At 68.4% G+C, this 14,376-nt stretch overlaps 1 protein-coding gene across 1 annotated transcript; it reads left to right on the forward strand.

Annotated features, from left to right (window-relative positions):
• The first annotated feature begins 935 nt into the window (after positions 1–935).
• On the forward strand, positions 936–12,348 carry ZNF469 (zinc finger protein 469). The gene has a single exon (XM_042919297.1). The coding sequence runs from the start codon at positions 936–938 to the stop codon at positions 12,279–12,281; it is 11,346 nt and encodes a 3,781-aa protein (XP_042775231.1). The 3' UTR covers positions 12,282–12,348.
• The last annotated feature ends 2,028 nt before the right edge of the window (positions 12,349–14,376 follow it).

Here is a 14,376-nt window from a genome sequence, read left to right on the forward strand (position 1 = left end):
CTCACGTAGACCCTGGAGCCTGTGGGCGGCCCGGTGAGGGAGGCACCGGTAACCATCCCTGCAAGGTCAAGGGTGTGGAGGCCGACCTTCCCCAGCCGGGAGTGCCTCTGTGTGCGAGGCCCGGCCGGGCTGAGTGTCCAGCTCCCTGTCCCCGGGGCCCAGGATCCGCAGAATCAGACCGGCAGGCCACATCAACAGCACACGTTCCTCCAGGGGCCTGTTCAGCGTGTGGGCAGCGACCCATGTCGTCTCTGCAGCAGCACCAGCCGGCCGGTGCAGGGAGGCCGAGGGGCTTGCCCAGCCGGGGATGGGGTGTGGGCACGGCCCTCTACGTGTCGCGCGGGAGCCACGCCCACCCGGGAGACCAGGCAGGCACAACACCCCCTCCTTGGTGGGGTAGTCCCGGGGAGGAGCCTGGACGCGGGCCCCTCCCTCGGGACACAGACCAGCGAGTCCCCAGAGCACGAGGCTTGAGGCTGTCCTGGGCCAGCAGGGCCTCACCTCCTGTCTCCCGCCGCTCTGCTCCTGCTGCGAGGCCCCTCCCCGGGCAGGCGAGGGTGACCCCCCGCTCCTCCCTGGGCTCTCCCCTGGCCCCAGCTGGGTTCATCTCAGGCCTCTGGGTGCTCATCACCCCCGCTGCTGCCAGGGTCTTCACAGACCCTCTCCCCCACAAAGGGGGCCCTCTCTCAGTCTGGCGGGGACCCATTCCCTCACCTGTGAAGGGGCCGTTGGAGTGGAGCCCCCCCCACCGAGGGCAAGGGTTTCTGTGCAGCTGCCGGGGTCCCCCCACCCAGCTGCCACAGCCTCCACGGAGCCCCCAAGCCCCCCCCTCACCCTGCGCTGTCTTTGCAGGGCCCGTTCAGGACCATGAGAGCAGTCTTCTCCAGGGCCCCCCTCGGACCGCCACGTCCTCCCAGCGCCCAGACGGAGGGGCCATGCCGGGGGAGCAGCCCCGCAGAGCACCGCCCGCAGCCATGACCCGAGACCTGCAGCCCTGCCCGGTGGCCGGTGGCACGGAGGGCCCCTCCCGGCCCCCCGGTGAGGACGGTGTCCCAGCCAGCAGGACCGCCAAGGCCACAGGCTGCGGGGCCCAGGCTGGGGAGCCTCCAGAGACCCAGAAGTGGCAGGCCAGGGAGGTGGAGCCCAAGGCCCCACTCCCGAGAGCCCCGTCCCTGGGCAGCCTCCCGGGGGAGGGCGGCGGCCCCCGGGCCCCTCCAGGGAGGAGCCGCGCACAGGCCAGCAGGGCGGACGGCAGCCCCCAGCAGCTCTACACGGGGACCATCTCCGGCTCACGGGCCAGACCCACCCCGGACCAGACTCCCGAGGGCCCGCTGGGCAAGGACCCCGGGGCCCCAGAGGCAGAGGCCCCAGCTGCTACAAAAGAGCTGAGTTCCCAAAGGTGCTTCCAGGAGACCCCCTCCAGCTTTACCTCCACCAACTATACCTCACCGAACGCCACCTCCGGGCCCCCGCCCCTCAGGGCCCCCCCGGGCAGCGGCACCAGCCCCCACAGGCCAGCCTCCTACTCGGAGCTCCCGGCCGGCGGGGCGGACGCCTGGCCTCCCACTGTCGACAACAGCTTCCCAGGTGCTAGATTCGGGGTCCCTTCTGCCAAGCCAGAGCCTTTTCCTGAAGGGGACGGCCCCGGGGTGGCCTCCTTCCAGTACCCCTTCCCGGCTCTGCGTGGGGCCGGCCCAAAACCCTTCCCCGAGGGCACGTCCGGGCCCGAGTTCGCGGAGAGCGCTCTAGCGTTCGTCTTCCGTCAGCCCCGGGGGGCGTGGCCGGAGGAGGCAGTGGGCACGGGCAAGGCCTACCCCCTGCCCACCCAGCCCGCTCCGCAACCCCCTCCCTGCTACCCGGGCCAGCCCGGCCTCGACGCCCCCGGTGACCTCGGCTGTGCTCCCTCACAACCTGGTGCTGCTCACCCGGCCCCCGGCCCCTTCTCGGAGAGCACAGCCACCTTTCCGGACAGTTTGCACAAGAGCCTGACCAAAGCGCTCCCTGAGAGACCGCCTTCGGCCCACGAGGGGCTGGGGAGCCCCAGGGGGCCACCAAACTCTTTGCCACAGAGGCACTTTCCCGGGCAGGCCTACGGGAGCCCCGGAGCCGGCGGAGTGAGCTCCAGCCCAGGGTCTCTGGACGCGGAGCTGGCCGCCCCGGGGCCACTGCCCACCAGACTGCCCCAGCTGTGGGACCCTGCTGCAGCCCCTTACCCCGCACCTCCCCTGGGTCCCCCGGCCTCGGCCAGGAATGCATTCTTTGAAGGCCAGCCCAGCCTAGGCCAGCGCCTCGGCCTCCCCCAGAGTCCCCCTCTGCCCTGGCCCCAGGTGCTCCCAACCGCCGGGCCCAGCCCCCACCGAGTGGAGGTGCTGAGCCGGCTGCCTTTCCCCCCAGGGGCCCCGGAGTGGCAGGGGGGCGGCCAGGGAGCCCTGGGCGCCGCTGCGGGCAAGACGCCCGGGCCGGGGGAGAACTTGGCAGTCCTGAGAAACAGCCCGAGCCGGCACGGTGGCGGCTCCCCCGGACTGTTCGCCTACAATGGGCTGAAGGAGCCCGGAGCCCAGCCCCTGTTCTTCGGGGTGGCCCAGGCCCAGGCCTCAGCCCGCACGACGCCCGGCCTGCCCCCTCCCAGGGCGGTGGGCGCCTCTCCCTGCCAGTCCCCGCTGCCCTCGCCTGCCACCAACACGGCCAGCAGCAGTTCCTGTTCGTCGCTGTCCCCGCTGCCCAGCAGCCCGGCCAACCCCAGCCCGGAGGAGAGCCAGCTCCCGGGCCCGCTCGGGCCCCCCACCTTCTTCCACCCGCCCCCTCGTGCCCGGGAGACCAGCAGCCCCCACACCGTCCCCATTCACTACCAGCCGGAGCCCCTCCGAGCCTTCCCCTTCCCCACAGAGGGGCTGGGGGCCGAGGGCTCCTTCAAATGCCTGGAGGAGGCTCCGTTCCCCGGCGCAGGCCCCGAGGGGGGCGGCGGGGGGCTGGAGGGCTTCCCCCGGGAGCCACCCCCCTACCCCGCCCACCACTTCCCCCTCAGCAGCGCCAGCCTGGACCAGCTGGACGTCCTGCTCACCTGCAGGCAGTGTGACCAGAACTACGGCAGCCTGGCCGCCTTCCTGGGGCACCGGCAGTTCTGCAGCGTGCTGCTGGCCAGGGCCAAGGACGGCCACCAGCAGCCCCCAGGGCCCCCCGCCACCCCCAGAGCCCCAGCCAGCGGGAGCCCCGGCCTGCTCGGCCACACCAAGACGGCCCCCTTCCTAGCCAGCGGGGACGTCCGGGCCGACAGCAAAGATGACCCCCTGAGGACCAGTTTCCTGCCCGGCCTGGCCGCCGCCCCCTTCCCGCTCCCTGCGGTGGGCCTGGACCCGGAGGACGATGCCAAGCTGGACAGCCTCATCACCGAGGCACTCAACGGCCTGGGATACCAGTCGGACAACCCCGAGATCGACAGCAGCTTCATCGACGTCTTTGCTGACGAGGAGCCTTCTGGCCCCAGAGGTCCCGGGGCTGGGCACCCCCCCAGGACCAGGGTGGGGACGACGCCAGAGAGTAAAGCCCAGACCCCGCTCCCAGCCGGGGCCACCCCACCAGAGCCCCCGGGCCCCCGGCCAGGCAACGGGAGCCACCCGGCCCGCAGCAGGCCCCAAACCCGCTCCCTGGGCCCAGCGCCTGCGGACACAGATGGAGCTGGCCCGGCCGGCCGGCACGGGAGAGGGAAGCGGTTTAAGTTGTTCCAGAAAGGGCTGGACACATCAGGCACCACCAAGAGCCGCAAGGGCCCCAGAGCCACCCGCCCGAGGCCGAGGAGGAGAGGCCACGGGGCCGAACTGTCCCTGCCCCGCCTCCGGGACCTCAGAACCCAGGCCGCGGAGAGCCAGGGCCATCCTGCCAGACAGGCCCTGCCCGTGGAGACCAGGAGCTCCCAGCGCCTCCGGCGCTCCCCGGGGAAGGACTGCAGGAGGAGGCGGCTGCGGGGCGGTACCTGGAGCAAGGAGCTCATCCACAAGATCGTCCTGCAGAAGAACAAGCACCCCAGGGGGCAGGGGCAGGGCGGGCACTGCCCCCCGGCGTCCTCGGGGCCGGCACCCAGCAGCGCCCACGTCGGGCCCCAAGAGCTCGCGTGCGCCTCGGAGTCCGAGGAGGAGGACGGCTCGCGGCCGCCGGGCTCCCGCTTCAGAGGCCGGCCCCGCCACGGCTGTCGGCGGTGGCGCCGAGGCGCCAGGCACAGGGAGGTGGCTGGGACCCCGGGCCCCAAGGAGGATCCAGGGCGGCAGAAACCCAGGAAGGTGGCGAGGCAGGAAGCCGCAAAGGACAGGGGCTGCCGGAGCCCAGGCCCCGAGCAGGGAGGCCCCGGGCACCTACTGCAGTCTCCTGCCGGCACCAAGGCCCCAGAGGAGACCCGTCCAGCGCCGGACATCCCCCAAGACGCCAAGAGCCCTGAAACCGCCGAGAGGCTGCCCCCGGACGCCACGAAAGGTCCCGGGGAGGTTGCAAGCTCGTCTCCAGCCCCCTGTGCGGGAGGAAGCCCCCGCCCCCCAGCCCCAGAGCGGCCGGAACCCGGCAGAGAGGACGCCCGGGCGTGCCGTGGGAGCTCGCCAGCAGCAGGTGCGGGCGGTCTGCCGGGCACTGCCCGGTGCACGGAGCCGCCCGTCTCCCGGGACAGAGAGGACCCCCCTGCCTACCCCCCGGGACCACTGCTGGTGCCTGTCGCTAACACCACCGACCCCGCCTACCTTGAACCTGGAGTCCTGTTTTTGAAGACCCCCGATCTTGGCTGCGACTCCGCTCCTTTTAACGGAGACTCCGTGGGGGTTCCATTTGCCAAAAAGAGACCCCAGCCCTACGGCAGCCCCCCCGGCAAATTGTTCCTTGGACCCAAAGACCTGCCTGGCTGTTTCCAAGAAGACCTGTACTCCAAGCCCTTAGCTTCAGGCGCTCTGCCTGCCGGCGACATGCACCTTCCTCAGGAGGCTGTGGACACCGGTTCCCTCGAGCCAGAACCACCCAGGAATCCAACCTACACGATCCGAGTGGGCCCGGGCAGGGCCGATTCGCCGCCGTTGACCTTGGAGTCCACACCCCTCTTCTCGGGGCTGCCTGTGGACAGATTTGAGCCGCCAATCTACAGCAGCCTGTCCGGAAGTGGACACACACGCCCCTCCCTGGTGTGTGCCACCCCTCCACCAAGGAAACCCCAGTTAGAGCCGCCATACTCCCCGTTTCTGCCCGACAAGGGCTGGTCCCTGCTGGAGGAGACCCCCGTGCTGGCCAGCCATATGGGTCACCTTCCTGACCTCTTGGGGGAGAAGGCATTCAGCAGGAAGTGCCCCGGTGAAGGGACAGAGGCTGCCAGCCCCCCGCCTCTGCCCGGCAAGATCAGCGAATGTGGCGTCACTTTTATGGGCAACCTGTCTGAAGACGAACTTGAAATCAAAAGACTGGTCGCCGAGCTGGAAAGTCAGCTGCAGAGTAAAGGCGCACACGAGACCCCCGAGCTGCTGTGTGCGGCTGGGCACTCGGGCAGGACGCACGCGGGCACCGGGGCCCCTCTGCCCTCCCACCGGGCCGCCTCGCCCTCCAGGGACACCTTCTCCAAGCCCGAGGCCGAGCTCACCGGTCTTGGGGAATCGAGTGCAGGCCCAGAAGGGGCAGGAGCAGCAGCGGCCGCCGCGGAAAGGATGCTAAGGATCGAGCGTGAGGAGTGGCCCTCATCCCGCACGGGAGAAGCCGCCCTTTCCCCTGCTGCGCGTGCGGACGTGGCATCCGGGGCTCCTGTGAGCCTCAGTGGGGCCGACCACAGCTTCCAAGCAGTGCAGAGAGCCAGAGTCTCCGACACAGGCCCCCCAACGGCAGAAGGGGACTGTGGGCTCCACCCGGAAGTCTCTCTGTCCGGCTCTAGAGGGCCATTCAAACCTCCACTGGACGGGAGGAGCTTAGCAAAGCACAGCCCGAACTGTGAGCCTTTTCTTCCCCAAAATAACGGGGCCACCGGGATGCACCAGAGCGAAACCCTGCTGTGCCTTCCCTGCACACAGGTGCAAGGGCCCTGCCTAGAGCCCCCCAAGCTGGAAGCATTTTGGGGCGCCACCCCATCCTGTGGTGACAGTCACAGAGACGCTCCCAAGGGATACTCTGGAAGCAGAGCAGGCTGGCCAGAAGGAGCAGGCCTCCCCCTCCCTGGGGTGGGGGACCCAGGCCTTAAGGCTAACGAGGAGTTCGTACCCGTGGGGGCCTCCCCAAGTCCTGCCTGTGTGCCCAACACCAGCCCTGGCAGGAGGCCCCAGGACCCAGCCACAAGCCCCCTGCGTCAACTCCAGCTCCTGGTGGCCAGAGCAGCTGGGAAGGAGGAGGATGCCCTGGGCTCACAGGGGCCCCCACCCACTGACACCCAGAGCCCTCAGTGCAGTGACCCCTCAGATCTGGAAGGGGACAGTGTGCAGGGGGGGAACATGGCCTGCAGCCCCACCCAGGACGTCCCAGGGGAGGTACCGATGGCAGCCATCCCTGCGGTGGCCGGATGTCAGTTGGGGCCCGAGGCTGATGGACATCCGGACTCACTCGGCCAGGCTGAGAAGCCCGAGGGCCAAGGCAGAACAAGCGGACTGCAGCCAGATAACCGGGGGAGCCTGGTGGGGCCGGACAACCTCTCCACAGTCAACGCCAATCCTGTAGCTGCCCTGGCCAGGCCGGCCAGGGGCGCAGACCAGCTAGGGGGACAGCTCCAGGGAAATGGGGCGGTCTTGGGCCTTGGAAAAGAGGCATGGGCCACCCCAAGCCCCACCTCCTCTGATGCAGAGTCTTTGGTAGCAGCCCACGCCCAAACTGGGCCGGGGGCCAGGACCTCAGAGGAGGCAGCCAGCCCAGCACCCCCTGTAGGGGACCAGTTGCCCTTGCCCACTCCCGTAGCCACCCCCATGCCCTCTGGCCCAGAACACCTGCCCCAGAAAGACCCGCCTTCAGGTAAGCAGAGGGGGCTGCTCCTGGCACGTCCATCCTGCAGGGATCCCCCCAGCCTGCGGCCCCCACCAGCCTCTTCTCCTGCCGGGGCACCTCCACGAAGGACAGCCTGCACCCCAGCCGCCACAGATGCTGGGGCCGGGCGAGCACCAGCAGTGCCCCCATCTTTGAGGACAAGCTCCTGTGGCTTCAAGGAAAGCCTGGCTCACCAGCCCCTCCTGGGGGACCAGAGCCCCCCAGAAGACCCTCCCTTGGGCCAGCCTGGCTTCATCAGTATCTTCACTCCCGCCCAGGGGGAGGACCACCCTGAAGGCAGCATGTCAGGACCTCTAGAGGATTCCAGAAAAGAGAAGCCAAGGAGATCTCCTGCCTCGGCCACCCCTCCTCCCCCAGTGAGGACCATGTCCCCGAGAGTGACCATGAAAGTCACTGCCCTTCCCGACATTCCCACCCCAGATGACTGGTCAGACTGCCCCTGCAGGCGGGCCACACCCCACACCAGCCCCAATGGGATGCCCACGGGACCCCCCTCCTTGGAACCCCCAGGCGACAGCGAAGGCCAGGGTGTCACCTCTCTGCCCGCTGACCATTCCACATGGGGGGCCACTGGGCCAGATTCCTGTGCCTGCCAGGAAGGCGAGGCGGGGGCCAGCTGCTCTGCTGTGACGGCATCTGGAGCTGGCAGTGGGGGGCCCCCAGCGACCCGCCCCTCCACAGAGCTCTACCAGGACAGAATCCCATCTCCCGGCTGCACAGCCAGTGACTCCAGACCCAGCTCCCCCCAGAGCCTCAAAAATGTTCACCGTACACCCCGGAGGGACCCCCTCAGCCCCCAGGGCACCAGACCGAAGCCTCGTGGCTTTAAAAAGAAGCCTGTGTCCACAGAAAATGGCCACTGGAAGGACCGAGCCCCCGGCAAGCGGCCCGTGACCTGTGAAGTGTGTGCAGCCTCCTTCCGCTCCGGGCCAGGCCTGAGCCGCCACAGAGCCAGGAAGCACGGGCCGCGCAGGGCTGCTGCCTCCCAGCCGGCCCCCCCGGCCCCACCTGCTCCCCAGCCCCAGGCATGCCAGCCCCCCGGGAAGAAAAGCCGCAGGGCACCTGGGAAGGAGAAACTGAGGCAGGCACTGAGCGGCCCCAGCCACGTTCTCGGGCCGCCTCCTGACCAGGGTGCCGAGGCTTATGCAGAGGCATCGGGTCCCCAGATGTCCCAGGGACCTGGCGGGGAGGGGTTCAGCGTTCTGGGAGCACCAGGCTGCACCCCTAGCCGGGAACCACACCCCCCAGGCCTGGACGAACCAGGAGTGCACGTGAGGCCTACAGAGCCCAGGAAACAGGACCGGCCGGTAAAGGACGAACCCTGTCCCAAGCAGACAGAGAAAGGGGGAGGCCAAAGGCGGGGCAGAGTGCCCACAGACGTCCCCAGCAAGCCAGAGAAGACATCACAGGAAAAGGCGAGGAAGCCCAGAGCAAGAAGGTTCCGGGAGGGGAGTGGTCCTCCAGTCTCTCCTGGTGTCATTACAGACAAATTCTGCTGGGACCCATCCGCTGCCGTTGCCAGTTCCCCGGGGCTTCCGGGCAGCCAAGAACCTGACACCGACGCCCCCTGGCCCCGGGTGATGGAGAGCGTGGAGGGCACAGAGGAGGAGACGCCAGCACGGAAGTCACCCCAGGATTGCATGGCCCGCCCAGGGGGGATGGAGGGGGGACCTCCTGGGAACGGGTCGGGGGGACAGAGGACGGCCTTGGCAAGGGGGTGCTGGGGACCCAGGGAGACCAGGACGTCAGATCTCCACAAAGAGTCATCGTGGGCAGCCAGGTCTGAGCCCCCAGGGGACAGCACAGCAGCTGAGGGCGGGGCGAGGCAAGGCGTTGGGGAGGGGCGTGAGCCCCCCTCGGGTCCCCCAGGCCGTCCTGAGACCTGTACCCCTGCCGATGGCACCAGCAGCAGCTGCCCCCAGGGCCCCTTGCTCAACCCGAAAGCGCAGGCCAGGCTCCAGGAACATGAGGGCGCTGCCCCTGCAGCCCCCAGCCCCGGCCTCGGGGACCCTCTGAGCGTGTTTGATGACGAGGCCTCCTTTTCTCGGCTCTTCCCTCTGGGCGGCCGCCTGACTCGGAAGAAGAACCCCCACGTCTACGGGAAGCGTTGTAGACAGCCAAAGACCCCGCCGGCACTGGAGCCCCGCGGCGAGGCGGGGGGTGGCGTCCCGCTGGCCTCCTCCCACCCGCCCACAGACCTCAGCGACTCGGGCTCGCTCTGCCTGTCACACGAGGACCCGTGGGGTGACGAGGCCACGGGTCTGCCGGAGTCCTTCCTCCTGGAGGGCTTCCTGAGCAGCAAGGTGCCTGGCATTGACCCCTGGGCCCCCAGCCCCAGCCTGTGGGCCCTGGAGCCTGACCCCGGGGCGGACCTGGCGGAGGGCGTGCCCCACGGCCGCGCCGAGGACCACCCATCCGAGAACATTCCCGAGCTGCACATGGTCCCGGCGGCTTGGCGAGACCTGGAGCTGTGGGGCCCCGCCGAAGAGATGGCCTCTTCTCCAGGCGGCGCGAGCCCGGAGCCCCCGGACCTGGAGCGAGAACACTATGACGGCGAGCTTCCCGGGAACGCCCTGGATCTTGAGATGCTCGGCGCCAAACTGGAGGTGCAAGATCTGTGCTTCCTGGGGCCCCGTGAAGACCCCGCGGGCGACCCCGGCACCAGCTTCTCGGGCTCCCGGGGGCCGCAGAGCAAAAGGGCGGAGGGTGCGGCTGCGGCAGGAGGGGCGCCAGGCAGGGAGCGGCACGCCAAGGCCAGGAGGGCGTCCTACAAGTGCAAGGTGTGTTTCCAGCGCTTCCGCGGCCTGGGCGGGCTGGACCTGCACAAGCTGGCCCACAGCCCCTCGCCGCCGCCCACCTGCTACATGTGCGTGGAGCGCAGGTTCCGCTCGCGGGACCTGCTGCGCCAGCACCTGCAGGAGAAGCACGTGCAGGGCAAGGCGGGGCGCTGGGCCTGCGGCATGTGCCTGAGGGAGGTCGCCGACGTCTGGATGTACAACGAGCACCTGCGGGAGCACGCCCTGCGGTTCGCCCGCAAGGGGCAGGCGCGGAGGTCTCTGGGGGACTGGGAGGGGGACGGCACCGTCACCCGCTTCCTGGGCAGCATCATGGGACAGGCGTCCGGGCCCGGCGGGGGCAAGCGCTCCGTTGGCAAGGCACGGGGCGACCCCGCGGGGGCGTCGGGACAGCCGACCGGGGCGGGGAAAGAATTCCGGAGGGAGCGGGCGAAACCCAAGGTTCCCGCCAGCCATTCCGACCAAGATGGCACCGCGGCCCCAGCCGGGGCTTCGGCGGACCGCGGCCCTCTGAGCGGCTCCGCCGAGACGTCCCCCAGCCTGTCCCCTGCCCCCTGCCCCCACAGCGAGCCCCTCCTCCGCGCCGTGTCCGTGCACGTGCACGAGGGCTGCAAAGACCCCTCCCGAGACTGCCACCACTGCGGGAAGCGCTTCCCCAAGCCCTTCAAGCTGCAGCGCCACCTGGCGGTGCACAGCCCTCAGCGCGTCTACCTGTGCCCCCAGTGCCCGCGGGTCTACGCCGAGCCCCGCGAGCTGCGCGCGCACCTGGCCGGGGCGCACGGGGCGAGGGAGGAGCCCGAGCTGCAGCACACGCCGCTCTACGCCTGCGAGCTCTGCGCCGACGTCACGCACATCAGCAAGCGGTCCTTCGTCTGCAGCTCCTGCAACTACACCTTCGCCAAGAAGGAGCAGTTCGACCGGCACATGGACAAACACCTACGGAAGGGGCAGCAGCCCTTTACGTTCCGCGGCGTGCGGAGACCCGGCGCCCCCACGCAGAAGGCCCCGGCGCGCGAGGGCGCCCTGCCCAGCAAACGGCGCAAGGTGGCCCCGCCCAGCAGCCCTCCGGGGCCCGGCGGCGCCGACAGGCCTCTGTCCTGGGGCAGCCGTCCCACCCGGAGCGAGGGGTCGCTCCCAGCCCTGCCGCAGCCCTGCCCAGAGGCGGCTCCTGGCACCACCAGGGGGCAGCCCAGGACCCCAGAGAGGCCTGTAGACCCTGTGGGCCACCCGGTCACAGGGGGCGATCTGCCCTCTGACCTCCGGGAGCTCCTGCCCCCGGCCCTGTCCCCTTTCCCGGCCGCCTCCGCAGAGGGCAAAGATGGCCACAAGCCGGACGGAGCCGCGGAGAGCTCCGAGGATGAGGCTTCTCCAGGCGGCCCCGGGCCTCTTCTCCAGCAGGCTCTCCCTCTGGGGGGGTCTTTGCCCCGGCCAGGGGCCAGAGGCCAAGATGGAGAGGAAAAGAGGGCTGCCGGCCCATTCTCAGGGAGAGGCAGGGCCCCCGGTGCCTCCGGCAAATGTGCCCCTGAAGACGGCCCGGAAGCCCCCTCCCTGCTCCCAAAGGAGAAGCAGGTGCCCACAAGCCCCATGCTGCCTGAGGCAGGTCCAGGGAGCCCCTCCCACAAAGGCAGTGCCATCAAGGCTTTGGGCTGCCGGAGTTTGTCAAAGGACAGATCGGTTTTGCCCAACCCCAGCAAAGCTCCCAGGTTCCCGGGGCAACCAAAGAAGGCTGTGGCCAGTCCGACAGCCCGAGAGCTAGCCCATGGCACTGAGGACAGGCCGAAGCCCACCGCCGCCAAAGCCAAGCCGAGCCCCAGCTCCCAGGGAGTGGGGAGCCCACGGCACAGCACCAAGACGGCAGGGGGCAGCCGGCCCCAGCCGGCCAGCGGGCAGCTCCAGAGTGAGACAGCCACCACCCCAGCCAAGCCCAACTGCCCGGGCCAGGGCCCCGCCCCAGACAAGCATCCCCCTCGAGCCCCAGCCAAGGGCTCTCCCAAGGGGCCAAAGGAGGCCGGTGACCAGGGGCCCCGGGGGAGCCTGGGCCCCAGGGAGGATGGGACGGTCAGTGAGAAGAAGAGGAAGGGCCGGGCCCCAGGGCCAGCCAGGAGTGAAAGTGTGAGGAGCCTGGGGAGAGCCCACTTGGTCCCTGACAAGCCCCCCCGGGCCCCCCGGAAGCAGGCGACACCCAGCCGTGTGCTCCCCACCAAGGCCAGGCCCGGTAGCCAGAAGGGCACGATGCCACCCCAGCCCTCAGAGCAACAGCGGCAGGCGGGGCCCGGCCACACCCACGGGGACTGCAGGCGCCCCAAGGAGGGGCAGGGCAAGGCCTGTGCCCAGGGGAGACCCCTGCACAGGCCCCCCAAGAGGGACAGAGCTGTCCACGGTGCTGAACCTGCCAACCCCCGTGCCTGCCGGACTGCCGAGTCCCAGAATGACCTCCTCAGCCAGCTCTTTGGGCAGAGACTAACCAGCTTCAAGATCCCTCTAAAGAAAGACCCTCCAGAGTAATTTATAGACACGAGTGAGTACCTGGCAGCAGGGCTTGGAACAACCCAGCAAGTGGGGGCTCCCGTGTATGCTGACAAGCCTCAGTGCTTGAAGGGTGTTGGGTGGGTGGCCACGTGTTAATCCACCTGACTTATGCAGATGCTCAGAGGGCTGAGACTGTGATGCTCTGAGCAGGGCCTGGGGGGGGGTGGGGAACAGCAGTCCCTTTCTAGGTAGAAGGTGAGGGTGAGGGCCGGGCCAGCTGCAGCCCCTTTGAGACCACACCAATCTTTTCTCGGCACCAAGAACTTGAAGAGAAAGCAGTGCCCTGTCCTGTGTGTCCCACTGTCAAGGCACAGCACGCCACAGACGCTTCGTCGGAAGGTTTTCACAGGGTCCTCCCGCATGCCATCCAGCAGGGAAGTGAGCTGAGGCAGCCTCTGGTCAGGTGGCTCCCCTCAGTCTCGTTGCTGCTGTTGCTGGAAATGCTTAGAAGCCACATTCCAGGGCAGGGCTCTCCCCCCTGGGAGAGCTGTTCGTGAGCCAGCAGGCTGCCGGAGCACGCCAGGTTTCTCTGACCACAGAGTGGTGCTGGCCACTGTCTCCACTGCGCCTTGACCCCTGGGGACTGGGTTCCCATCTGGAAGGTGGAGAAAGCTGCTCACCAGCCAGTTCCCGCCGGCTCTCCCTCCCCAAACGCCCTGCCTCTGCGCCTGCCCTTTCTAGAGCCTTCCTCCCACAAGGAGCTCTCCGCTGCAAGTATCAGCAATGTTACTCTGAATTTCTGGTGCTATTTCATGTCGTAATGTGAATTCAGGCTTCCTTGGTGTGTTTCACCTGGGGGAATGGGCGGGGACACCGGCTGGCGGCGGGGGCGGGGGGGGGGGGGCACGGGGCACTGCACCAAGGCCCACCAGCACCAGCGGCCCCAACAAGTATTTCACTGGCTCCCCAGGCCGCCAGGCTCCAGCCCCACGGTCACGGTCGGAGAGCAGCCGGGTGGGACGCTCAGGGCCGGGGTGTGGTGTCGCTGCCCGGTCAGGGAGGCGTCTCATGCACTGACAGGACCCAGGGGTCGGCGCGCATGTCGTGTTTATGGAATCGTGTCTTCAAAGGGGGCAGGAGGGCAGGAGAGGCCTCCTTCTGTTCTTGGGCATCTCTGAGGTTCGTGGTTTGTGTTCTGTTTTTCCTTTTTTACCTGGGGTGCAATGTGTGTCAAAGTTTTTATTTTGATATTTTGAAAGAGACCAAATTGGGCCCACATTGCCTTTCTAGAAGGTGCTGTGTGCCACTCAGAATGCCTTTAGTGCTGACGAATAACACGGCAACTCTGAGGTTGTACTGTGCAGACCTCTGCACTCATGCTGTTAAATATATCCTCACTGTTTTCACGGAAAGCCTCTGGCTGTGCTGTCTGTCCTCCCGCCAGCCCCTGCCTCGGTGGCTTTAGCTGCCACTTCTGTCCTGTCACCAGGATTGTGTGGCCCTGCAGAGCCGCCCCCCCCCCCCCCCCACACACACACACACAGCTCAGCGATCCCACCAGCTTCTCCGGCTTGTTAACATGGCATTTAGCAGCGTTTCCGAAGCTTCACTGCTGGGGGCCTCGGGGATCAGAGCAGGAGAGATAAAGTGTCGGGAAGTAATTAGCACAGCTCAGTTTAGGGGACCCGGGAAGGTAGCAAAGGTAGTACAAAGGGTCAAAGCCGGAGACACCAGCCCACCGCAGACTCAGACCCCGGGGCCCACCATGTCCCGAGGACAACCGTCAAAGACCCCAGTGTCCAGGACAAGTGCCCGGAGAGCAGGCCGGGCCGTCCAGAGTCAAGCACCCGTCCTCGTCCTGCCCCCGATGGCCGTCTGGGCTGGGGCGCGAGGAGGCACTCAGAGCAGCACCCAACAGTGTGTGCAGGGAGAGGAGGGGGAGCCTCAGGGAGGGAGGCCCACACATGAGGCCGTAAGTGGGGTCTCCGCGCTTCTGCCCAAGCCCACGGGGGCCCCCACCCACCCACGTTCACCTTCCTCGGCCAGGAGCACTCTTCCCAGGGGCTCCCCCTCAGGACAAGCCCCTCCCGTCCGTGCACCCCCAGCCCTGGGCAGGCTGTCTCCAGGGTCT

This window comes from Panthera leo, chromosome E2, assembly GCF_018350215.1.
Source record: "Panthera leo isolate Ple1 chromosome E2, P.leo_Ple1_pat1.1, whole genome shotgun sequence".
Lineage (NCBI taxonomy): Eukaryota > Metazoa > Chordata > Mammalia > Carnivora > Felidae > Panthera > Panthera leo.